Source organism: Triturus cristatus, chromosome 7, assembly GCF_964204655.1.
Source record: "Triturus cristatus chromosome 7, aTriCri1.1, whole genome shotgun sequence".
In the NCBI taxonomy this organism is placed as follows: domain Eukaryota; kingdom Metazoa; phylum Chordata; class Amphibia; order Caudata; family Salamandridae; genus Triturus; species Triturus cristatus.
Genome location: NC_140590.1, coordinates 606,187,039 through 606,214,943, shown reverse-complemented (window position 1 = coordinate 606,214,943; position 27,905 = coordinate 606,187,039). Strand labels below are relative to the sequence as shown.

Here is a 27,905-nt window from a genome sequence, read left to right as displayed (position 1 = left end):
TTGAGATGGACCAAAGCATTTGTCCCAGAATGACTGGACAAAAAAAGCAGCCCCCAAAATGTTTTAATATCAGCTCCTAATAAACCAATCAAGCATAGTCTGTAAAGCCCTCTTTAGTGGGGCAGGGGAGAAGATGAGTCTCTACCATAAGCAACGTTGAGTAACATATTATTAAAAATGTATTTTACCTTCATATCTGAATGCTTCTTCTTTAGCAGTGACACTGGGTCACATTGTAGCACAATAGTGGGAAAACACACTTTATTTTCATCCCAGCCTAAAGTAAGATCGCTCAAACTGCATAAAGGTATGCATTTGTGATGATATGTTTATCAAATTATGCCTGTGCATCACCTATCTTAAAGATATGTGAAATTTGCCAAACCACCTTCATAGGTGATGGTTTGTATATGACAAGAACACACACTTCTTGTTAGGACTTATTGTCAGAATTCTCTGCCCTATAAATTCTGATGAACTCAGAATTCCCTTCTTCCACCTCCGCTACCCAGATTACAAGAAAGCCTAGTCACCTTCCTCCTATTATTGTATGAGAGAGAGACTGTCATATCAGCGAAATCTTTCTCCCAGTCAACGGTGTGTGATAGATTTTATTTAAGGCTCTATGGGCACTATCAGGCTCATACACAGGGCAGAGGAATTCTTCCATAGACAGGTTAGGAGTCTTCAGACCTAACAAGGGCTCCATAACTCCTATAGGGTTGAAAGCTCTGAGAGGTACCTGTTACAGCTGCAGCAGCTGCAGCAAGCCTGGGATGCGGGCCTTGGGTCTGAGAACACTGTACTGACCAGTGGTGCCCCAAGCTACTCAGGATACCATTCTTCAAGCTCAGGAAGGCTTCCCCTACTCAGGTTCTGACACGCTCAAGTCGGAACTCCAATAAGACCCTTTCTGAGATCACTTCATTCGCCAGCCCAGGGTGTCACAAAGTGCACAGTTTAGGTTCTGCAGTCTAAGAGAGGGCTCCTGATCCCCTGTAGGGTTGTAAGCTCTCACAAGCCCCATTCAGAATATGCCTGGGTGGGGTTTGTGGAGTTCTGCCACATGGACGTCCGCTCAGTGACAAAAAAACTCAGCAAGTGGTGGGGGGTAGTGTGAACTGCCACTCACACTGATCTGCCTGCCGCTCAAGTAGAAATTCTACCTGAGCAGCAGCTCGTGCTCGTCAACTCACCATTGGCGAGAGAGAGCGGGGAAAAGAATTCTCCTGCACTACGTGCAGAGGAGTTTTCTGCACTCCTAGACCTCCGTGGAGTGCAGAAAACCTGGCAAACTCCGCAAATGGAGCAGAGTTTGCCACCCAGGCCTAATTAAGAGATGTGAAAGGTCGAATACACTGGTCCTGGACCTAGAGATTCAGGCACCAACCCTTGAGGACTCAAGTAGCTGTTACACAGTTTGTGGGACCAGCAAGAGCTACCATGCTCGTGGATTTAAGAAACCTCTGTGGCACTAGTGAGGGCCTTAGGCCTGGGCTTCAATTACTAGCCCATAGTGTCAACAATTTCCCAAATCAGGTTCCAAAGAGTTCAGAGAGTGCTGCCAGGCTCCTAAAAGGTTTGAAATCACTGACAAGTCCTAATCAGTGCTCTAGTATGGACCAGGGTGTATCCCCTGGACCAAAGGTCCATTTTCCTGCTCATGGTGTCCTAAAGTGCCCAGACCGAGGTTTCACAGGCCCAGCAAAGGCTCACATGCTTTGGCACCATCTAGAACTTCAGGAGGCCCACGTGCTAATCCAGGGCAGAAGCCCTGTGCTTGGCTCTATCTGCTGGTGTAGGGTGGTCCTTATTCTCATTGCAGCTTTCCAGAAGGCTGAAAAGGACACCCAGGCATGTCAGGGGCAAAATCCTCTTACCAGACCCCAGTAGCTACTCCTGCTGGACCTCACCCCTGACTCCAAGGCCACACACTTAAGCCACCAGCCTGGGGTATCCTCCTGTGCCCAGCCTGCCTGCTGAGCAAAAGGAAGAACTCCTATTGGAGTGTCCAGACTTTGATGATGCCCACTTAATTGCACAACACGGGAAATGAATGTCACCCCCAAATGGCAGGGCTTCGCTGGAATCCTTATAGGGGTTCATTTGAAGCTCCCAGAGTGTTGAATAAATACATTCATACATTCCCTTATGTAACCCAGAGTACATCGGTTACAGGAACACCAGTTACTTTACTCCAGATAGGTAGGCTTAGAAGCACCACCATACCGACTACATCCTTCTCCCAGTAGAGAGGGTTTGGTGAGGTCTACTGAGCCCCTCAAGAGTGGACAGCTCTCAAAATGTGTGTCTGAGAGCTTCAGATGTCTACATGGTGTAGCCCCTTTGTATTACACTTTGGCCAAGGACCCAGGTTTCTCAGAGTACCCAGGATGGAGGTCCACAGACTTGACCTGGGCTCCCCTATTCCAGCAGGGTGGGAAGCTCTTACTGGTTGCCTGTGTCAAGCTGTGGCAGAGCTGATGCTGTCCTTGGGTGGACACCTCCGTTGTTGTCTCCTAAGGCACAACCAGTGACACACGTCTGTAGGCTTGGCGAAGGCTCTCCTGCTTTGGTGTGGCAAAAAGCTCTTATCAGACCCAGTGAGAGGTTTTGCCTACTCTAGAAGGTGGAAACTTATGATTGTGTCTCCTGTCAGAGGTCCAGCAGGCTCAAGGTGTGCCTGAGCTCTATTGACTGGCTTGCAGTTTCCTAGAATGACCAGGACAGAGTTCCTCAGGCACACAGTTGGCTCATATGCTCTGCCAGAGAAAAACAACTATGGGTGCTGGAAAAGCACAGGCACTGCCAGGAAGATCAAAGTCTTCTGACATCTGGTTGATCTCTACAGGCAACTCTCTGACAATCATGCCTTTTCTACTCTACAGTCTCCATCTAGCTACTGCTGCTCATCTGCTATTTGCATGCTAATAGCAAGTGGTAGCTTGATGCTTTGTAGTTCTCTCAGTTTCAATATGAGTGCAGGGGGCACCCTGTTGGAGAGAAGAACTAGAATTAGCAACAAAGCAGGGCCAGTTTGCAGTTCCCTGCAAATGTTAATGCCACAGCAGTTGACAGTACTGCTCAGGCAGCTGAGCTGGTCACCCTTATTAGAGCCAAGGTTGTGAGTAAAATTAACCAATGAAATGTACTGAAGCACACACAGGCAGAACATTAATTATAGTATATTGATGGATCATAAAGAACCCCAATGTTTTCAGACAGGCATTAATGATTCAGTCCTTCATAACAAAAATTATAACCTGTCTGTCAGAAATCAATTTTTTGCCATCCTATGTCTTCTTCACGATGGGGGTCATGGTTAGGACTAGAAAACTGAGATACTTCCCAGTGTCACTAACAAAGGCACATTGGAATGTCTGGAGCAACTGCAAATTTTAACAGGCAAAGTGTAAAAACTGCAATATGTCTTATCAACAGAAATATTGATTGATGCCGTTGGTTCAAAAATACAAATATATCTTAGAATGAAGATTCCAAAACAAGGTAAATAGAATCACAGGCATTCATAAAAGAACGAGTTTTACCCCTCAGACACTAGCTCAAGCTGAATTTCTTTTAATGGGAATAATAAAAGTATAGTCAAGTGATATTTCCACTATCATGTTGGTATAGTTGTGTGATTTTTCATGAACACACTGGGTAGTGGAGAAAGGTCATACATGATGGGCTTACAGAAAGGAAAATGTGAGTAAGTGAGGGGCACTTATGAAAACCACACAGATGAAGAATTAAGATATATGACAGTTGTTATGATGTTATTCCATTTACTTGTGTTCTCTGTTTAGAGTGTGAGGCAGCGGGTATTCCATGATTGTAAGTTGTACCTCACATCTTGGTGTGGACTGACGCCTGGTTGTGTTCTCATTAAAACATCATTACTGAACAAGTCTAGAGGTGTGTCAGCATATTTTTTTATCACAACATTTTGCTGACAACTTGAAGTTTGTGGCGGATGAGGGAAAGAAGTGGACACAACCTGGGCGGTCCTGAAGTTGTTCTTAGGTGATTTCATGATTCGGTGAGCTTTTCTAACCTTTTGACTCAGCGGCACTGTGGGATTATTTCTTGCAGTTAACATTGGATGGAAAGTTGCACAAGAAAACTTCACAGTAAGTACATTGCTGAGAATGCCAAGGTTGTTTGGGCTTACTGTTTGAAGTTTCCTCAAGCGAATCCGTGCAGGGCCCACTGTTTGTAGTTTCCTTCTTGTGTGCACCCACGCGTCAGCAGCTCCATATTCCAACACTGCAGCACTGCGGTGCCTGCTGGGAGAAGAAACACTCAAATGCTACGCGCTAGTGTCTCTTTATGTGGTATGCCCATCTTGCAAGTCTCGGCACAGATGATTTTGTTGATGTGGAGCGGCAGGATTTCGATGAGGCTCCTGTGATCATTTGCCACTTGGTGGTTTTTGTGCTGCAAGGAGTGGAGGTTGATCCCTTATCCCATCACCCATCAGTGGGAGTGTTACCCTGCCGGTGACAGGCACACCATTAAAGGTTCTACAAGGAGTGCTAACATACCAGTGATTGGCACTCCGTTCCGTGTGCTGCTAAGAAGGTTGTTTCACTGGTGCTTTCTGCAAACTGGTCTCAACAGCTCATGGAGGAGTATGTAGGCTTGTGGTGAAGAAGGCTTGGTTTTTGCTGGTTATTCACAGTGATCTGCTCACCAAACATAATTCTTGTGCATTGTGCAATACAACAGTAAATTTGGGTTTGCACACAGACTGTTCATTGTGTAGATGTTTGTGTGTCTTTGATTTATGCTATTTTAGAGATTATGGCGGCTCATTATATAATCACCCTACTGGCTTTCCTTTCTTAACCAGGTCCCTCAACGATATTGTGGGAGGATTGGGTGGAGATGTTAGAGAATTATATCACAGCATTTGATGGACAGGATGTTGCACCAGCAAGAAAGAAAGCGTTATTATTGAGTGCTTTAGGTAATGATGGGCAAATAGTATTCAAATATCTGCCTCCGGAGTTAGGTCTTAATGGGCAGCCGATTGCCTGAGGCTACAAAGAGGCAATCAAACATTTTGAGAATAGGGTTGCAAAAGAGCTTACTATGGTTATGGGTTGCTATAGGTTTTATACTCAACGGTAGAATGAACATGAATCTATTGATGAATCTATTGATTAGTTCGTAGAAAGGCTCAGAGAACCTTCTATCAAATGCTGTGTTGGTTAGATGACTGACAAACTCATTTGTGACCAACTCATTGTTCAGTGTAAGGATAAAAAATATCCAGGAGAGGCTGTCGGCAGTGAAGGATCAGTCACTTAAAAGTGCTATAGCAAAGGCTAAAGTTATTGAGGAATCACAAAGGTTTATTTTTCTCAATAATATTTCTGTTTCGAACCTTTGCACTTATTTGCGTGCACAGCAGTGTTGGATTTGTTTCTCTGAAACTAATTTCTTTACACATCTAGCTTAACACAACTTTAACACGATGCCTCGAACATTATGCACAAGGCCTTTTCACACACTATGTACAATTGCCCTTCTATCTTCATCCACAGGGCCACAGAACTATCTACCTATCCAAAACATTGCTAATCTACAACGTACATCACAAGGTTAATTTCCATTATATATAATGAGCAACCCAATAGATCAGCAGAGGAGGCACTTCAGCTGAAACTGATGGTCCCTGCTTCCTGAGACTTCACCATGCAGCGGTCTGACATCTCCATGAGGGGGTATCCAGTTTGTTACCAAGACTGGCTCTTACATCCTCTCCTGCCAGGGAAAAGGGTTGGACTGTCCCTTGGGGGATTCTTGGCTTTACACCAACACACCCTCTAAGAGTAGGGTTTTGCAGAGTAGACGTACACCAGATTACTGCCTTGTTTCTGTGCTTGCATATATACACTGTTTTGGCACCATGGTAGCACTGTATCTACTATTTATGCTTTTGGTGCTTGCAATCACATTTATCTGCTTCTGTCCACTGATTATCACAGCACATGTATTGTATTCATATATAACGTTGGTTCAATAAATATATTGAAAACGTCCCACTGTGTATTATGTATACTTCTCTGAGCATGAGTAAGCATGAGTGACTGAGCAAAAGGTTCTAATCTGTTTCCACAATCCCCGAGGGGTCATGGTTGTCATGTTCAGTGATTGCCAGAAGCTATTTGCTCACTGGTAAGGTTAGGGGGGCTTACGATGGCACTGTGAGCTAGCTGGTCTTTAGGCCTATTCTATGGGGGTGCCCGGAATCAGTCTTGGCACCTCAACCAAAGTTTATGATTTCTAACAAATGACAGATTCTATGGATTAATAGGATCAACATGATATTGCACCGCCAATGTTGGTTGGGGGTTCTTAGTCAATAGTCTATCTGAATAGTTCAGTTGTGCTTTTTTCAGAGAGCCCTACTCATCTGCTAACTGGAGACATCTGTTGTGGGAAAGAATATCAGCCTGAGCTAAGTAGATATAACCTATGTATAGATTATTCAAGCTTGTAGGATAATGTTTTTCCACATTGTGCTAACCCTATCTCTATAAATTCATTTACTAAATTTCTTCTCTCTCCACATCAATCAATCAATCAATCAGGACATTTGCGAAAGCGCACTACTTACCCGTGAGGGTCTCAAGAGGCTGGGGAGGTGGGGGGAGTGCTGCTACTGCTCGAAAAGCCAGGTCTTGAGGAGTCTTCTGAAGGTTAGCAGGTCCTGGGTCTGCTGTAGGGGGATGGGGAGGGTGTTCCAGGTCTTGGCGGCGAGGTGGGAGAACGATCTGCCACCGGAGGTCGCTCTTCGGATGTGGGGGACTGTGGCGAGTGCGAGGTCTGCAGAGCAGAGCTGGCGGTTGGGGGTGTAGAAGCTGAGTCGTCTGTTAAGGTATGCTGGTCCGGTATTGTGGAGTGCCTCGTGTGCATGGATGAGGAGCTTGAAGGTGATCCTCTTGTTGATGGAGAGCCAGTGCAGGTCTCTCAGGTGGGGTGTGATGTGGCTGCTGCGAGGGATGTCGAAGATCAGGCGTGCAGAGGCGTTCTGAAAGCGTTGAAGTCGTTTCAGGAGTTTGGCCGAGGCTCCTGCGTAGAGGGCGTTTCCGTAGTCCAACCTGCTGCTGACGAGGGCCTGGGTGACTGTTCTTCTTGTTTCACTGGGGATCCACCTGTAGATCTTGCGGAGCATGCGGAGGTTGTTGAAGCAGGAGGACGAGACGGCGTTGACCTGCTTTGACATGGAGAGGGTAGAGTTGAGGATGAACCCTAGGTTACGTGCATGGTCGTTGGGTGTTGGAGCTGTTCCCTGTGGTGTCAGCCACCAGGAGTCGTCCCAAGCTGAGGGGGAGGATCCGAGGATGAGGACTTCCGTCTTGTCCGAGTTTAGCTTCAGTCGGCTGGTCTTCATCCACTCGGCTACGGACACATTTTCGGAACAAGGAGATAACGGGAAGAATAATGGAGTTCAAGAAGGTAGACTAAATATTACAGAAAATTGCAGACATGCAGTTACTATGAACTTATTACATTACGGCCTCTCAGCAATGGGTTGGACTGTAACCTTCATGGTTGAAGCACACAAAGCATTCAGAACAGGCAGGGGTATTCTACTACTGGGTTAACTTCCTGGCTGCAGATGCATGTACACAATTGTTTCACACTTAGAGTGAGGCTGAAACACCAGAGGAATACTCTCCATACGTGGACAGAGAAATCCCCATAACTTATCAAAAAATACATAAATTGGTTTAAAGGCACCCTTCCCCCATTCCATTGAAAATGTGAGACTCTGTCCGCTCAGAAAAGAAGGAGGAGCCTGGCTGGTTCTAGCTGCTTATAAACAGTTTACCTGCAGATCTAGAGCAATTGGCTGCATTTTCTAATGATGAATTGTATGAAGGTACATCTAATTTTGGAGACATGTTTTGTTATAAACATTACGGTCACCATTGCTTACACATAAGCTAGTATCCCACATGCTGTTTAAATTATAATTCTACTGAATGGGAACACTGCCCAACACCGCTGAAAGGTAGTTTGAAAACATTTGCTCAGAATTTTGATTGTTTTTCTGGATTTAACACATCACACCCTGCCTCTTATTAGTATAGGCTTGGACCTACACCGGCAAAGAAAAATATGCTAACGAACACCAAGTTGATATACTCTGCTCCCTTTATTTCCCAACTGTCTGTAAAGAGTTTTGACTTTTGGAAAGACACCATAGACACAAAATCTGTCTGGGGGACAAAAGATTGGCAGGTTCAGGGAAATGAGGCCCTATTTCGAGGATGCCTCATACCATAATCAAAATATTTTCCTGAATAAAAACAGTGCAACAAATTTCCTGTCTAGGAATAGGAAAAATAAAGCACTCCTCGTATTCCCGCATCCTTACATTTTGAGAACTGGCAGCATCTAATACACTTTAGTGAGGATATAGTTGATACCATGATATGGAATAGTTCTTTTAATTCAACAGATCCCAATTGGAAGGGGGGGTTGCTTTGGCCCGTGGCCACAAACGGGTATCAATCTAGATTCCTGCGTATTACCGAAGTGTTTAGGATTCATAGGCCTGAACAATGATACATACAATCAGAACATTCTAGGGTGTTGACATCATATAGCGTTGGGAAGTTCTGCCTCTTTTGGCTAAAAACCTCAGCACTTTCTCAGGTGAAGCAACACTTGTCCCTTCTTTCTGATGTCATGGATCTAAGGGATTAAATATTAGGTCCCCAGAGCACATGTAAAAAGTGCTTCATGTACGGAATGTACAGCGAGCTGTAGAAAATGATTAAACAGAAAAATGCTGAGAGATTATGCAGTATCGACAGGGTTAATTTAGAAAAGGCTTTGACTGTGATTGACAATGGTATGACCTCATTATCATCCAAAATGTATTCACTGAACAACAAAGTGTCTTCTGCAATTGACATTATACAGCAAGACATGTAAATTTTACAGCTGGGACAGTCACCAACACGGTCCATTGTAGTACTGAGCTGGACGTTGCAAACACTACATTCTGGCCACGTGCCGTGGCGTTACATCCATAGTACAAGTCTGTTTTCTGCATATGATGTAACAGAAAGGCAGATAGCAATGGCACAAAAAGATGCAAAATATTTCATGATGCACATTGAAAAATTAGACCAATTACCTTTAACTGTGGTTGAAACACCATCCACGGAATGGTAATGGTTACATTACCCTATCGGTCATGACTTTCCAATTCTAGAATGGTCTCCAATACCAAGAGGTAGGCAGATACAAAGCGCTATGAGAAAGTTATGTGCATAAGTACTGGGAATTACCATTCGGGTTTAGATGCAGGATTGGTGATACAGACGTTTTCCTTAGTGGTTGCGACTGTGAGAATGCTTTCATTGGGTCCTTAATATGTAAAAATATTTCTCTTCTTTAAGCACGCAATACTTCAGTTGCAAAATTGTCTTGTTATCTCAAGGGTTCCCTGGCTGCCTTGATTTATCTGGTCTATTGATGGTGAATGATCAAGGTTGCTGTAGAATTGAACCAGGCATTGCTTATCTGGTGACGGTTAATTCCATAGTCACCTGATGCACACAAGTACTGTTTCCACCTGCCTGCACAGTTACGGAGGGAATGCTATGGCCTTCAATTAATGTTTCCAACACACGCTTTGATTCTCTGAGCAAGCTGAAAGACATTCTTTTTCAAAAGAATGTGGCCTTAACTTCAGCCATAGAGATGTTTGATCACCAGGTTGAAAGGTCCTCGCCTGAGATACAGACCAAATTCACACTAACTTCTTGCTGCATTTTGGGGAGCTGGTTCACCGTGTCTTTAATATGTCTGATACGAAGGGACTGGTGCACTTTTTTAAATGTATCAGCTCTGGACAGGTTAGAACCTTTCAGGCAATTTTTAGAGGTATACCATCTTTCATACAGTCCATGTTGGGAAGCATTTTTGGAGAACTCCAACTTGTCCTGCTGCTTGTGGTGGGAATCCTGATTTAAATTTTTTTGCTCTGCAATGGACATCCTTGTTTAAACCAGAATGGAGACAGCACTGCTTGTGCTGCGGTGCTGTGGGCAAATGGCACACTGCCTTGGCACACCTCGCCTTTGAGAACTAAATGAGCACTGGTACTTGTCTTTCAGGCCTATTTGGCTTCACTGCATACAACCTATATTTCAATGCCTGCCTCGCAGCCATAAATGCGTGTTGGATCTATGCCTAGGATCACAATCGGTTTTAGTCACCCTCGCGTGCTTTGGCTCCTAGTGGAACGGACACCGACTTAATGATACTCTTACACAATGCAGTCTCTCTCTCAGAGGCTGCTGAGGGAACCAGATGGATTCACTTTTTGCTCTATAAACCTACTTTGAGGATCACCTGTGAGACTGTCGTCTGTGGTTGTGGGTAACAGTAATGTTGCATCTATCACTCGGAACACATAAACAATTGGCTTTTTCCATGTGGGAACAATTTGGTCTTTTTATTAAACAAAATGAATCAAAGCAGCTTTCTCTTTTTCTCGGTACCATGGTTTTCTGAGTGCTTGGAATTTCAAATAGTGTAATGAATTTAAGGCTTTTTATATAAATATTTTAAAGGGAAGCTTGCTTTTAGATGATTTTAAGAGTAGGGTTTAACCTTTGTCATTTTGTTTCATTACAGCCTGTTGGCTTTTTAGATAGCTTTCATATATTGACCCTTAGTTTGAGGAGTGGTTGTTATGTTCCCAGGTTAGGCCCATGTAGCAAAGCTGCTCATTTCTTACATTGTCCATTTTTTCATAATTTCATTTCTCCATGAACTTTTGCACATATTTGCATGCATCACAAGGTTGGATTGGTTTCTCTGAAACTGCTTTGTTTACACATCTAGCTTCGCATGACATTATCACAATGCCTCGAACATCATGTACAGGGCCTCTTTATATACTATATACAAATGCTGTTCTATCTTCAACCGCGGGAAGACAGCGCTATCTACATTTCCATAACATTGCTAATCTAAAACTTACATTGCCAGGATGCTTTCTATTATAAATAATGAGCATGCCGATAGATTAGCAGAGGAGGCACTTCAGCTGACACCGAGGTTCCCTGCATGCTGAGACTTCATCATGCAGCGGTCTGACATCTCCGTGAGGGGGTGTCCATTTTGTGACCAAGACAGGCTTTTACATTCTCTCCCGCCTGGTAATGGGGTTGGATCGCCCCTTGGGGGGATTCTTGGCTTTACACCCACACACCCTCTAGGTACACTTACAGTAGAGTTTTGCAGAGTAGGAGTACACCAGATTACTGCCTTGTTTATATGCCTGAATATATACACTTTTTTGGCACTATGGTTGAACTGTGTATCTACTATTTACGCTTTTGATGCTTCTGATCACATTTATCTGCTTCTGTCTACTGATTATTGCAGCATATGTATTCTATACAAGAATAGCATTAGTTCAATAAATATATTGAAAACGTCCCACTGTGTAGTCTGTATACTTCTTTGAGCACGAATGAATGAATGAAAGGTTTTGATCTGTTTCCAAGATCCCTGAGGGGTCAGGGTTGTCAGGTTCAGTGGTGGCCAGAAACTATTCATTCCTAGATAGGTTAGCGGGACTTACGGTGCCACTGTGAGCTAGCTGATCTCTAGTCCAATGTATCTTACCGAGGGTTCCCGGAATAAGTCTAAGCACCCCACCCAAAGTTTGTTGTCCAACAAACGGACAGATCCTATGAATTAGTAGGCACTACATGACAGTATAAAAGATACCAACCCAGATTGGGAGGGCGATGTTTGTGTTGTGAAAAAAGAGCAGAATGGGGTAAATGTGTCTGGTGATAAAGTAAGGAGAGGGAGTGCATGCGGTGTTGTAGCAAGTATAACTCTGCAGATTCAAAGAGGTGTTTTGGGGTGAGCAAAGAATGCAGAAGGTGTGGGCACATAGGTCATAATGTCCGCATTTGGAAAGGAACCAATATGGGGGGCAAAGGAAGCAAGCCAAGAGCGGGCCATTTGGAAGATGGGGGTCATAACAACTCAGCAGACAGAGTTCTTGTGGTTGATGGCTCCAATATTTAAGGACAAGCAGATGATAACAGAAGGATATACAGACTGTGTTTTCTGTGTGAGATGAGGTTGTATTAATGGTTTGTACAGGTTCGATGTATACCTTTATACCTCAGAAAATTTTCAAGGCACATTGCAATGATGTAGTATTGTTGCCCAAAGACATAAACCCAGCAGGATACCAAGGTGAACCTATTGAATAGATAATATTCAATACGGCAAGCGGTGCACAAGGGGTAAAGTGTACATGTTGTTGAAAGGTCCACCAATCTTTGGGTGGATGCATCAGTTTGATTTGAATATTATGATCAATCCCAGAGCGTGTTTCCAAATCATGGTAGTTGATGATACTTTGTTGGAGGATGCGCTTGCGAGTGCTAAGGATGTGTTTGGAAGGTCTCTTGGGTGTCTGAAGAGGTATGTGCACAAGATTGTTCTTAAGGAGGGTGCTGAGACTGTGCAGCATAAACTTAGGAGGGTGCCACTTTCTGTGAGTGAGGGCATCAAGACTTTGTTGGGTGATGTTAGAAATGGGGGTCTCTAGTTAGCAAAGGTAGCTACCTTTTTCCAAATAGGGACCCTCACTTCTAGTCAGGGTAAGGGGGATACACTTCTAAAATAACCCCTGCTCACCCCCTTAGTAGCTGGACACGAGCAGACAGGCTTATCTCAGAGGCAGTGTGTAAAGCATTTGTGAACATCTACAGTAATACAGTGAAAACACTACAATTGGACACCACACTAGTTTAGAAAAATAGTTAATTTTTATCTAAACTAACAAGACCAAATACAATAAAAATTCAACATACAATACTCTTGAAAAATAGTACTTGTGCAAAATAACCTTTAAATTGCAGGAACATCAATAAAACCCAGGTCCTCTGACTCTGTAGCTCCTCCTGGGGCTACCGCGATACTGAATACGACAGAGTCTAACAATTCCAGATGACCACGTCAATACGGGCCAGCTAAAACATCAACACACTCGGACACAGTACCTTTCTTGTTGCGACCAACACATCAGTGCTAGTCGGTCAGGGCAAACGTCGCAGTTGCATTGTGAAGTGGAGCGCTGCGGTGGGCGTTGTCCTCACGATGCGGTGTAGGCAGCGGCTCGTTGATGGAGTCTGTGAGACCAGGGCTTGTGTTGAAGGGTGAGACAGTGCTCACTGCGTTGCTGGCAGGTCACAGTGTGGCGACGGAGCTGGTTGATGTTCCGGTCGGACAGTGACTGAGTCGGTGACGACCTTGCAGCATGTAGCGAAGCGTTGCGGAGTGCGGTGCCCACAGGGCGTGGTGCAAGCAGCGGCTTATTGACAGAGTCGGTGAGACCAGGTTTGCGTTGCAAAGTGAGGCATTGCTCTCGGAAGTGCTTTCAGGAGACGGACTCCTGCGATGGACTCGATGACAAAGTTGGTTACCCTTTTCTTCCACAACGACGATCGGAGACGGTGCACATAGACATGGTGAGGTCTTTGCTGTTACAGAGACCTATAGAACAGGGGGCAAGCTCAGTTCAAGCCCTTGGAGATCTTTTCTTCAAGCAGGGGGACAAAGCAAGCAGCGAAGTCCCTTTCTCCTTTCCTTGGCAGCAAGTAGCCACTGCAGGCCAACCCCAGACAGCAAACAGAACAGGGGCAGTAATCTTTCTCAGGTTCTTCGGTTCTCCTCCTTGGCAAAGGATCCTCTTGATTTCCCAGAAGTGGTCTAAAAATCTGGCATCCGGGCCCCTCTTTTTATACACACAAACCCTTTGTTCTCTGAAGGCAAAGAGTGTCAGTACCCAGCCAAACCCAGTTCTGTCCTCACCGGTGCAGCTTCCTGGCAGGAGGTGGAGACAGCATTGTTGAAGGCATACCAGGCCCATTCAGGTGAAAGAAAATCTCCTCCCCCTACTCTAAATGCAACCCAGGTCTATTCAGCCCAGCCCTGACTCATCACACTTCTGGAGCCACTAACCCTCTCTAGCCCCTGTCATCCAAAAGCCAGACATGCAATACACAAACCTAGCAGAGGCACACTGGATGGTTAGGCAAGAAAATACCTACTTTCTAAAAGTGATATTTTCGAATAAAAAATGTGAAAATCACCCTCACTAAAAGATGCGTTTTAAAGTTCAGGCATACTAAACTTGATTTCTCTACCTTGTTCCCAGGGCAAGTTATCTTTATACGATGTTATAAACAAAACTCCCCATTCTGTTTTATGGGAACATGTAGCCTTGCAATCGTGAAAAATGAAATTGGTAGAATTTCACTATCACAACATGCCAACACACCAGGGCATGTCCTACCTTTCGCAGGCAATGCACCCTGCTTAAAGGGGTACCTTGACCCTCCCTTATGGGTGACTAACATGTAGAAAAGGTAAGGTTTAGGGACTGGTAAGTGGGTGCACTTGCCATGATGACATGGCAGTCGAGACTGAACACAGGCTCCGCAATGGCAGGCCAGAGTTACATTTTACAGGCTGCTTCTGTGGGTGGCACAATCTCTGCTTCAGCCCACTAGCAGCATTTGATTTACAGACCCTGGGCACACATACTGCACTATACTAGGGTCTGGCAAGTAAATCAAATATGCCAATCATGGAATCACTAATCCATAACAACAATTTACAAAGGGAGCACTTGCACTTTGGCACTGAACAGCAGTGGCAAAGTGCCCAAAGCATCTAGACCAGCAAAACGAAGTCCAACACACAGCAATAAAAAAAAAACAGGAGGCAAAGGTAAAAATGCAGGGGAGACCCATGCCAATGGTGCCAGGTCTAATAGGTGATATGCTCAAAGAAGGCATCATTGCACCAGTGGAGGTCTCATCATGTATTTCTCTGGTCGTTATCACTCAGAAGTCTGACGGTAATCTGAGATTCTGTGTGGATCTCGGATCCCTCAACCAATATATTGTGACTGATGTCTTTCCTCTCCCTAATATTAGTCAGTTGCTATCCATGGTGAAAGATCGAAGTAACTTTTCAAACTTGGATTTGAGGAGCGCCTATCATCAGATCAGACTGCATGATGATTCTCAGGCCTTGATGCCATTTATACATCTGAGGGTAAATTTCAGTTCACTCGCAAGCTGTTTGGTTTAGTATCGCCTGCAAGTGTCATCCAAAGCATGATGACCAGGGTTCTTGAGGGGGTGAAGGATGTTGTTTATTTTCAGGATGAAATTTTGGTTATGTGGGAGACTGTAGTGAGACATAACGCACAATAGAGATTGGTGTTGAAAAAACTGCAGGAGTTTTGTCTTACTTTGAATAGAGGTAAATGTGTGTTCTTGTGTGAGCAGGTGGAGTATTTAGGATATAACACCATCCAATGGTGGAGTGAGGCACAAGAGATCTATGTTGGATGCTATAAGGGGATAGATCACCTATGCCCATTAAAAAACATCAGCTCTGGTCTTTTTAGGACTAGTTGAATACTATGCTAAATTTGTGGACAATTTTGTGAACAGGGCAGAAGTTTTAGGAAGGCTGTTGTGGAAAGGAGAGAGGTTTGTGTGGGGAAGTGAGCAGCAATAGAGCTTTGACAACATTAAAACTGCTATTTGTGATGCAGGGATTTCGGCGCTATTTGATAAAAAGTTGAAGTGCATACTCACTGTTGAAGCTAGTGCCACAGGTTGGGTTGGGAGAAGTACTCTCACAGCTCCATGGTAAGAAGGAAAGGACAGTTGCATTTGCCTCATGCACGCTTATTCTGGCTAAGAGGAATTACTTGGTTATAGAACATGAGGCACTAGCTGCGGCTTGGGGGTCTGAATACTTCAGAGTGTATTTGTGGATAGGAGTTGGCCTAACGGCTAGGGCGGTCGACCTCGAATCTGGGGAACTGGGTTTGAGTCTCGACAATGATGCTGAACATCCTGTGATTCTGGGCAAATCACTTAATCTCCGCATGCCTAACAAAAATGAATGTGTCCTCATGTAATGCAACTGGTGCTATGTAAAGCGCTCTGATACCCGATTCAGGTCAATTTCGCACTATATAACACTCTGTAAAATAAAAAATAAATAAAAAATAATAATTTGTTGGATTTATCTTTTAGCATGCATACTGATCACAAACCTTTGATTAAGATCTTGTCATCAGGTGGTGCGTGTAAGGGTTCGCGAGGTTGGCTGCACGCCTGTAGGAGTATTCTTACACAATGGAGTTTGTGCAGTGAGGGAGGAATGTCCAAGCAGACAGTTTGTCAAGATTAGCCTTACCATGGGAAACTGTGGATAGTGAGGGAGTCATGCATTTTCAGTTGGAAGTGGTGGTGGCCACTGTGCACGATGCTGTGGTTAGTAAAATTGGGGCATTAACCATGACTTAATGGGAGGATGAAATGAAGCTGGACAGTGTTTTTTAAAGAGGTGTTTTGCTTCATTCAATGTAGAGCGACAACGGAGATAACTTTTACCCTATCTTAAGGTGCTGGACAAGTGATCAGTGCGTGGTTCCAGTGATATCATGAGGGAAGATCGCTTCATTTTTCCTGTAGGGTTGAGGTGCAAGTTATTTGGGACACGGTTTGAATAGCAGGAGGCTCAAGAATGAATTTTGGTGGCCAGGTCTTGATGATGAAGTGAAAAGGTGAGTTGAGTGTTGTTGTAATTGCAAGGAGAGTTAGAAGAGGTTGAAATTGGGGTGCAAGAGTGTAGAGGAGCATATCAATGATCCAGGTAAGCCGTGATATACAGTTTGGATTTTATTACCCCGAGGGTGGAATTGTGGGGAGGGTTAAAATTTCCTGTCATTGTGGTGGATGTTTATTCAAAGTAGCTTGCTGTCAGGTTTTTGAAGGACATTACTACTAGGAGCACTATTTTAGTGTTGAAAGAAATTTTTCAGGAAGATGGTGGCCCGCTTGGGTTGGTAACAGATTATGGAACCCAGTTAATTTTGCATGAGAAGACAACATTTTTGAAATAATGTGGTATCAGACCTTCTCGCACCTCATTATACTACCCACAGGGAAATGGCTTAGCAGAGAGGGTCAAAAGGTTAGTGAAGGTTACTACACTACAAGAGGAAGTAGGAACCATGGTGAACAATATGGTGCTAGCATATCGCACCACAAACCATATTGTGACATGGAGGATTCCTTTTCAGGATATACATGGCTGTTCACCGGGTACTAAGCCAGTAACTGGTTGGTTGAGATAGTTGTTTCAGAGTGATGGTCAGGTACATCCCAAAGGAGTAATGTGAAGCAAATTTAGGGTGGGTGATTGCGTCAAATTTCGGTCAGGGTACAAGTGAGGGGTCTCTGTAAATTTAAAAGTCCCTTCCATATTGTTAATATGGGCAGGTTCTCCGTGACTTTGGAAAATGGGGAAAGGTGGAATTTCAGGAATGTGCTCTGTTTCAAAGAGGAGGAGAGTGCGTGAGTAAAGAGGAAGAGGGATGTTCAGCTGCTATGTTCATGAGTGCTCATAAAATTATTGGCGCTAGAAATGGAACAGATGAGATTGGTCGTGATGTGTGGGGAGGAACTGGTAATGCTAGACTTAGTACTAGATCTCGGAGACCTCCCACTTATCTGAAGGACCACACTGTGTGATCTTGGTGCTTTATATGTGATTTTTGTTTCTTTTCATTTATTTCACTTTTGGTATACACACTTGCATTCCTTTCTACAGGACCCTTAGGCATATGTTGTTTTTATTTACCTTTAAGATAAGGGAAGGAGATGTGTTATGATGTCATTCCATTTACTTGTGTTCTATAATTAGAGTGTAAGGCGGATGGTATTCCAAAATTGTCAGTTGTGCAGGCACCTTGGTGTGGACTGATTCCAGGTTGTGTTCTCAGTAAAACTTAATTATTGAACAAGTCTGAAGGTGTGTCGGTGTATTTTTCCATCGAAACAAAAGGCTCTTTCTCCAGAGACTGGCCCACAGGACAAAATTAATAAATTAGTATCCTAAGATAGGGAAGTAGATGTGCTCCATATTAATATACCCATAAACCGTTAGTGGGTTCAGGTGTGAAAGTTAAGGAGATATAAGTAAGAAAAGAGTAGATGAAAGAGGAAATAGAGTAGAGGAAAGGTAAGTTAACAAGTAATGGGAAAGATAAGAAAAAGGTAGATTTATAAAGAGAAAAGTGAATTAAATAGTTGTCCTGTAGTTGTGAAAAAAGAGGCAACTATAGTCTCATGTATGGTCCCATTTATAAAGAACAGTAGACATTGTGTAAACATTTAATATATAAAAGTGGACCGTATCCCTAACTCGGGGCAGAAATGTCTATGATAGGAAAAATCATTAAAAAACGGGTGAACTCCACTCAAGTTCTCATAATTTATATTTTAGAGTACAGGCATTTCGCTAAAACATGGGTGGTGATAAACTCACCAAGAGTACAATTGTGTAAGGATCAAAATGCATCATTAACATTTCAAAAATGTGTCCCCTCTGGTTGAAGGAATAGAGTGGGAATACTTGGTCTAAAACAAAATGTGAAAGTCTAAATGTGCATTATAAATGCAGTAAGGGGATGTGGTGATCCCTTAGTGCTTAATTGGTGCCGGTGCTTTCCGGTGTTAAGTACCAGCACTTACTTATCAGGGCCAGGTCTATGCGTCTGCTGCTTGCACATCACATTATTCGTATTATATTGTTAACTTAGACTCTGTTTGCTGCCCAGCGTATAGGGAGCTCTTCTCAAACTGTCTTAACCTTTTAGTTTGTACTGTTTAGAATTTGGAATTGTGTTTTTAAAAATTTGCATTTCGCTGTGATTAGCGCTACCGGCGTTACAAGCCTCGCTGAAGCTTCCTGGTGCCAATCCCCCAGGGTAGCCAATCAGAACGGGCGTGGGGTGGAGCTGATACCAACACTGGATATTTATGCTGGCAAGATCGCGGGAGCGCTCACTTAGACTGTGTTTGCTGCCCAGCGTATAGGGAGCTCTTCTAAAACTGTCTTAACCTTTTAGTTTGTACTGTTTAGAATTTGGAATTGTGTTTTTAAAAATGTGCATTTCGTTGTGATTAGCGCTACCGGCATTACACGCCTTGCTGTAGCTTCCTGGTGCCACTCCCCTAGGGTACTCAATCAGAAAGGGTGCGGGGTGGAGCTGACACCAACACCGGATATTTATGCCTGCAGTATCGAGGAAGCACACCGGATGCGAGCACAGCGCCAGCCATGCTGCCCGTGATACTAGGAAACTCTGTTATTCAAGCCAGGCATTGCGGGACATAGGTGAGAACAGTGGTGCCGGGGTAGGCCTGCCTATATTTGAGGTTTCTGCTAGCCCGAACTCCGACTTTATCAGGAAGGAGGCTCTGGTCTGCGGTTTACTCAATGTTAGATCTCTTCCTAAACATGTCACAGAGATCCAATTACTTATTGAAGCTCATCACCTTGATATACTACTCATGAATGAGACCTGGACCTTTCCTGACTCTGCTCTTGAACCAGGACTGGCGCGTCACCCAGGCTACAAGATATTTCACAAGCCTAGAGCCCCAGGTAGAGGTGGTGGGGTTGGTTTTATGTTTAAAGAAGGGTGGGTGGGTTTTGTCCCTATGGACATTGACACAGTAGAGGGATTTTGAGCTCCTGGGGTTCTCTTTAAAGGACCCCAGGGGGCACCTATTGGACAGCATAGTGTGCTATAGGCCCCCTGGTGCAGTCAATCTATCTCAATTGCAGGTGCTGATTGATATCTTTAACCCTATAGCTCCTACTCACTCGAGACTGCTTATTGCAGGGGACTTCAATTTCTGGCTGAATGGGATCTTAGATATGGGATACCATATCCTTCTCCAATCTTGTGAAAGTCTAGGCCTATTTCAGGGGGTAACAGGGCCTACACACATAGGGGGGCATATGCTCGACCTAGTTTTGAGTGAGGAAACGGTTACCGGTCACATGGAGGTGCTCCCTGTAGATTGGACTGATCACCATCTGGCTAAATTTCTGATGTTCATTCCCAGCCGAGGAGCCCCCGCTCTGAGGGATTTTAGGAGCTTCCTGAGTAGGGATTGGAAGAGGATACTGGAAAAGGCGATACAGTCACCAACGTTCGATATCAAAGGGGATTTTGATGTACTTAGGTCAGTAGAGGAGAATTATATGGACCTCCGTAATCATATTATTGCAACTGTTAATCAAATTGCCCCTTTGAAAAGTTGCAAAAATAGGGGCAGACCCTCCGCTTGGTGGTACAATGAAAAATTGAAAGCCTTGAAACTAAAATGTAAACAGGCAGAAAGAAAATGGAGAAAGTACTATGTAGATGAGGATAAGATCGCCTGGAAAGCGGCTATATCTCTCTACAAAAAAGAAATTTTTGCCGATAAACAGGAATACTTTGCAGAGATCATTTTGAACTTGTTGAATAAGTCCAAATGTATCTTCAAACATAGTTGATGACTTCACTAGCCCTCAGTGCTCACAAAACAAGATCCAGCCTACTTAGACTCTCTGCAACAGTTTAGCAACCTTTTTTGATGAAAAAAAATCAGCACTATCATTACTGGGCTTAAATCCAACATCTCCGTAGGGTAAGAAGTTATGACTCATGGAGTAGCAACCTCGATTGATGGTGCGGGAGGGGTATCCTGTGTAGGAAAACAGACTGGTGAAGGAACTGTTAACTGAGTCTCTTGGACCACTTTGAGCCCCTTTCGGAGGAGGAATTTGGCGGGCTCGCCTTGGGTGTTTCCTAGGGCTCCCCACGGGACCCCCTTCCACATAAAATCTGGAAGGAATTTGCCTCAGAACTTTTTCGCAGACTCGGACAGATCTACAATCAATCGCTATCCAGTGGAGTTGTACCATCTGGCTGGAAACAGGCTGTGGTTACGCCACTCTTAAAGAAGGCCACTCTTGACCCAAGCTGCCCAGGTAATTACCGGCCCATCTCTCTCCTCCCGTATCCAGGGAAGATCCTTGAACGTTTGGTCAGCAAATCTCTGTCAGTATTCTTAGAATGTAACAACCGCCTGGCAGATGTATAATTTGGTTTCCGCCCAGAACACGGAACAGAGTCTGCTTTGGTGCCCATGATGGACGGTCTGACTGTTGGCAGACAGGGGACAATCGGCAATACTTATTTTGCTTGACCTGTATGCCGCTTTCGATACGGTCGACCATGATATTTTGCTGACCCGTCTAGAGGAGGTAGGAGTAGTGGGCACTGCCCTGGACTGGTTTCAATCCTATTTATCTGGCAGGTGCCAGGCAGTGGCTCTTCCACTGTTCCAGTCAGCCTTCACTAACATCTGTCATGGGGTTCCACAAGGATCTGCCATCAGCCCAATTTTACTCAACATCTACTTGAGCCCATTGATTAATATCATTTGGGCTCATAATGTGAAATTGGTAAACTATGCTGATGACACACAGATCATTTTATCTCTTAATGGAACCCAACCTAATGCCTTGGAGGATTTTCAAGCGTGCATGCACGACACTGCACAGTGATTACAAAATAATTCTCTAAAATTTTATTTCGATAAGACCAAAATTCCTTACTGCGCAGTTGGGAAGGTCCCTTTGCCTCTTCCTCACAACTTTTGGCCTCTTGGTACCTCTACACCCCTGGCGCCGTCTAAGACGGTGCAAAATTTGGGAGTCATGTTCAATGCCAACTTGTCATTGGAGACGCAAGTGAATACGACGGCGGGGTGCTGTTTTGGCCTTATTAGAGCTTTAAGAAAGATTCTTCCATTACTTCCAATCTCGGTCAGAGCCTTGATTGTTCAAGGCGTTATTTTAAGCAGACTTTACTTTTGCAACGCCTTACTGTTGGGGTCACCCAAATATCTGATTCAGCGACTGCAACATGTTCAGAATACGGCAGCGAAATTAGCCCTGTCTAGACCACGAGGCTTTTCTGCCTCAATGTGCCTAGCTGAGCTACATTGGATTCCTGTGCAGCAAAGAATACATTTCAAATCACTCTGTATAGGGTTCAGGGCTTTGCATGGACTCGGTCCTAAGCCGCTACAGAAGAAATTGGTTCGGTACACTCGCTCCCGGAGCCTCCGATCTTCTTCTGCCTTTCTGGCAAAGGTCTCAGGTTCAACAGGGTCAGACTGGGAGGAAGAACTTTTAGTATTGCCACCGCGAAACTCTGGAATGAACTGACACTTGAAATCAGACAATGTAGTACCTTGTCCCTGGTTAGGAAAAGGATCAAAACGTGGCTGTTCCACAGAAATTGATCCTGTCGTCTACAAGTAATGTCCATTTTTGGTTCTGTACTTCTCACTCCATGCTGGTCTGTGTTCACATGTCTTTAGCGCCAGGGAACCCGTAGGGTGTTTGTTGCCCTCTATAAATGCTATATACAATACAATACAATACAATACAATACAATACAATACAATACAACTTGAATTAATTGATTAAATACCGTCTCCTCCTCACTGACTTGTGCAGAGTGTTGTTCTCGATGTCTTACGTGACTGCCTGAGCCATTCAGATGGAATTGGCACTGCGGGGGTGGGCAGGAGACTGAGTGGGACACTGATTGGGCTGGATTTGGTTCTTCAGGGGTAGGAGCTGTGCGGCAGCGTGCGCAGATTTTATTCAGATGATTGCCACGCCTCGGCACACCCGCGCACCCCACGAGTCATCATCAGCAAGCATTAAGGCAGGCAGTCTGATGACATTAGTACTAAATACTTACTAACAGCATGTATATCAGTAATTTATAGCAGTAGCCATAAACGTGGACTTGTTGCTGTCTGCCCCCAGCCTGTGGCATAGCTTTGGCCACGGCCGCCAAACAAACCTCTTGGTGTGACACTGCATGCACCAGAGTCCGTTTGTGTTTAATTTTAAATTAAGATTTTCTTGCGCCGGATTTTAGATGTGGGAGTACATCCATGTTCTGCCTCTAGAAGGCCTTTGTGTTTCACACATGCCCACAGTAATGGCAGCGCTGTTTAGAGAGTCAATGTACAAGTTCGCACCTAAGTGCCCTGGCCATAGCATCGAAATTGTTGCTTGTTTGTTGGGTCATCAACACTAGTGGGCATATTGGCACCAGCAAGCTTTAATGACGTCTTGTCAAAGTTGATGTATTTATAGATGCGTTTAAGAATCCTTTGAGCCCGTTGAGCAATTATAGATTTAAACCCTCCTTTTAGAGCAATGGATGTCTGTCTGCGTCAGTGTTTTGTAGCCTAACAAGTGTTCACATCTAAATGCGTGTGCGTGATGGTGCGCGTGACAGAGAAGGAAAACAAAAGTGAGGTGCGAAAGAAATGACATTTCTAGAGTGGGACATGTAGAGTCACAACTAAACCAAAGCAAAACCAAAAGTGTCAGTTCAGAACGAAAGTGTGGTTAGAACAAGAGAATAAATGGTAAAAGCACAGAAAAAACTTAATTGCACCATATTTTTTTCACACTTTTATTGAATGCGGGTCCGGTATTGTTTTTGCGAAGTGCAGTCAACCCTTGACCCCCCATAATGAAGATGAAATAACAATTACAGCAAAGCACTTAGAACTAATGTGCTTCTCTCCAACAACTCCAAAGGGTAAGATTTGCGACAGCTTTGCATTTGGGCTGAACTGGTTGGTGTAGCGCCAAGTAACTGTTTGTAGGTCGAGTAATGCTTTTTTCCTTTGTACCAATAACATTTTGTGATTCGCAAAGCCTACTTAGAAACGTAGAGGCCGAGTGTGCTCTGTACACCACAGTACCTGGAGGGGAAGATACAAAGGCCAACGTTAATGATTCCCGCAGGTATCTCCACTCCAGTATTCACAAGTTACCGGGCTGGCGGGCCTGGGATTAGGGAAAACATGTAGGTCTCGGGCTTACTTGGCCCATTCCTGCAAGCGGTTCCCTCAACCCAGGCCCTGGTGTGGACGTTTTTCATCTGCTTCAGGCTGGTGGAGTTTTATATATAGCGAGCTTGACCCCAAGGTATCAGAGCGCCTTACATTAGCACCAGTTGCATTCCAAACGGACATATTCATTTTTTGTTTGGCATGGGGAGATTAAGTGATCTGCCCAGAATCACAGGAAGTTGAGCGACCCTGCTGAGACTCGAACCTAGTTCCCCAGCTTCGAGGTCGACCACTCTGGCCCTTATGCCACATCCTCTCCATGCTCCTGTACCCAGAGTTAGACTGGATCAGAAAATACACAATCAGGGGTGTGGCCTAAATCATGCAAACTAGAATCATGTGCTTAAGAAATTCATAACGTTGCATTTAACAAAGGATAATAAAATAGCAAAATGTTACATGAGACCTGTGCACAGGATAGCCAGACAAGACACACAAACTAGCATGCTTAAACAATAGTGATGTAGGAAGTGTGTCATGGGGCCTAGTGCAAGAAAGGAAATGGGTCAGCACTGAGAGTGACCTACAAGGGAAATACTTTTTTGTTCTCGCAAACTGAAGCTGCAACTAACTACTTATAGAGTATGAAAGCTTGCAAGAGAAGCAATGGTGGTGATAAGACTTAGGTGCCCAGGGGGTGGTGTTGGTGACTGCACGAGTGTACGTATGAAAAGTAAGGTGCTTAACAAGTACAGCTTTTTGGTGTTCTAAACCCAGTCTGGTAATTGGCAAGCTATCTGTTTTGGTCACCTTCCCATGTTAAAGGTGCTCTCTCAGGTGCGAATAAAAACAAAGTTTACAAAATACATATTAAAATCTTTAAATTTCTTTAAACTTAAATAGAGTTGTTTTCTTAAATTCTGTTGTGGAAAGAAGACTGCTTATTCTCTTTGCATCTGTCATATAACACAATTGCAATGTAACCTTATTCTAAGCTATTGTGTGATATCAAACACCTAGAAACTGTTTTTTATAATTGAAAGACCTCCTTTATGAGAGTTATTAACTGCCTTAACTTTTGCACAGTAGTCTATAGTGGAACTGCCAAAAGAGAGAAGAGTTTAGAATGATGAGTGATAAGAGCACCATTTGAAGTATGAGTGTAACAAAATGATTTATAAGACCAATTTTGTAAACAGGACAAAGTCACAACAAGTGAAGCCACTGGTTCCTTAGCTCAATTGGTAATCATTGTTTTATTGTTTCTCTAAATGTAACCACTTAAACAAAATACTCTACTATTTATAAACCCCAAACCCCTTCAGTCACTGGAAGTGACAAAGTGACACTTTCAAGTGCATTGCATTAATTTATTCAAATGAATGAATGATTTTTTGTATTTATATTGCAGTTACTTAAAACCATTTGCAATATGACTTACATACAAATTTAAAAGAAAGTTAGAATACCAGTTGTTTAAAAAAAACATTCGTACAAAATGGGTTTTATTCAGATTATTTGTTTAGAGTGTTCTCAGAACATTTTGGTTTATTTTGTCACTAAGCTATGTAAAAGTTGTATCTTTGAACTTATAGAATCCTTTCCCTAAATCGGCACATAGAGCAGTGGAATTGTCCCTTTTCAATGCATTAGTGGTTTTAGCTAATTTATTCCAAAACTGTGCTTTAAATGCACTTTTGATTTAATCTTTTTCAAAATTTTCACAGGGCAGGGGAACCTCTTATCAAGACCTTATTATGAGGCAGGCTCCCGTGCTGAAATTCAGATCGGGTATTACATCTGACTGTTAGCAGTGCCTAATTGAGGATGTGGGTGGAGCTAATTGAGTAAGTGGGTGGAGCCGGAGAAAAGTAGATGTGGCCTCCGACAAACATTTGAGCACCTGCACTTCATATTTTACAAATTAAGCACTGTTCCAAACGTTTGTCTAGACAGTGTGACAGATTCAGAAATTTTCACAACTAAATATGCACATTTATTTTTCCTAGACTATTAGTGATTGACACTATGTCGCGATTAAAGACAGTCAGGAAGATTCTCGACTACACCTGTCTGGATAATAATTCAACCATCCCATCGCTAACAGATAAACTCTGCCTTACACGAATGCCTCACTAGGGAGTGGCCGCAAGAGGATGCGCTGCGCTGTAGCACTCCCAAATAAATTAATATAAAAGTAATTTCACAGACTCCCTCTGTTGAAGTCTCACGTAGAACTGGGGAGAAATGCTCCATTTGTGTTCTAAACTTATCTACCCTGATTGGAATACCCAAGACTGTTCTTTTTTGCTATTGTTTCTCTACCGTAGGAATTAATTGAATTCAATTGTTTAGAGCTCATGATATTATTTTTTTTAAAAAACATATTGCGCCGAAATATGTTTTTGGAAAATCCATGCAGCCTTAAAGCAAAACTGAAAATATTCGTGTGATTTGAACATTATGGAGGTGGAAGCCCAAGTAAATTGTTGCTTTTCAAAGTCTGCATGAGGCTAATTCTTTTTTACCGTCGTTTGATACAAATGCACCAACTGTTTCTTGCTGGCCGGCTGTTCCTCTGGGATTTTAATGGTTTAATTATGTTTAATGATTGACAGTTGTTGCCAGATAAATGGCGCTCTGCTCCTTTTGCAAAGAGCCCAGAATGCAAATGTCACAGCCCCCTTTGGGTTCTCAAAGATGAAGGTGTAATTGAACGATTTTACTCTTACCGTGTTAAGGCCAGTGATAATGCACCTCAAGGACTGAAGATTATCCATGATTATTTCACCAGCCATTGCTGAAAAGTCAGAGGAGCAGCTCCATTCAACTGAAAAGAGTGAGAGAGAGAGAGAGAGAGAGAGAGAGAGAGAGAGGATTACAATTGGAACTGGGGTTCAGTGCTATCTGGCTGAATCGCATTGAAGTAGTACTTAGCACCTTTAACTTGTCATTTCTTTCAATTCCTGTTAGTTTCATTCATAATATTGATACAGCATTATGCAGTAGAGTAATAATTAATCAACAAATGTAAATGGTGTAAATGTACACAAAAATAAATTAACACTGTAAGATTTCTCCAGTAATCAGCTAGGTGCCTGGTAGACACCCTGCACAGGCACAGCGGAGCAGAATTGCAGATTCAGAATTTACCTATCACATTTTGCCACTGGAAACAATACAATCCGCTAACTTTCCTTTTTACATTTCTATACCACTTTTCATCTCTGAAGGAGTAAAAATGTCCATTTATGCCTCAATTCCCACAAGCGAGGAAGCTGTGTTGATTAGGTCTGGCACAAGAGATCTTTAGCTCAGGGAGAACGAATGGCTCTAAATAGGAGCCTTAAAATAACTCATATTAACTATAACTAATATCAATGATGCATAATGTGCTTTCCATTGATCTCTCGCATGTGACTTTCTGATTGGTTGGTTTCTGAGTAGGCACCAATAAAACAAAAATGAAGCAGCCATGTATATGTGAAGCACAGGCTCTGGGTCTGAGGGGACAGCTTTTAGTGCTTAGTCCATGTACCTGGAGCCATCATGACTAGCACATGGGGCAGTGACCGCCACTGTCTTCTGATGCTGTACTTTAAGAAATTAGGTTATTACTTGAGGGGGGTGGAAATCCTCTCAGGCAACAACCACAATCCTTGTCAGGGTGAACAAGAAAAGTAATTAAATTAACCTGTGCTTAATCATCTGGTAGCTTGGCACAAAAGCAGCCAGGCTTAACTTAGAGGCAATGAGTAAAGTATTTATGCAGCACACAAACAGTAATAAAGTGAAAACACTGCACCCGAAAAGTTCCAAATTCCAAACAAAATTTAGAAAAGTATAGTAAAATATAGTAAATAAAATGGTACCAGACCGACAAAAATGCAATCAGTAGAGCGGTGTTATTCACATTTACATTTTTAAGTAAAAATAGCGCTAAAAGGCATAAAGCGCAAACTGAGGGTATCGTGTTGCGCTGGACTTGGAAAAAGTCACAATTTCATACCGGATGTGATAGAGGACAGGCTGGGCACAGGACTAAGTTTGGCCCGCTGGAAGCAGTACCTT

The 27,905-nt window shown here is 43.5% G+C and overlaps 1 protein-coding gene across 1 annotated transcript in view; it reads right to left on the bottom strand.

The window, feature by feature from the left end:
• ANKFN1 (ankyrin repeat and fibronectin type III domain containing 1) overlaps positions 1–27,905 on the bottom strand; it is a 1,480,122-nt gene that overhangs the window by 816,695 nt on the left and 635,522 nt on the right. The window contains exon 6 of the mRNA XM_085614412.1: positions 26,567–26,664. Coding sequence (XP_085470538.1) covers positions 26,567–26,664 — 98 coding nt within the window. The remainder of the gene's footprint in view (positions 1–26,566; positions 26,665–27,905) is intronic.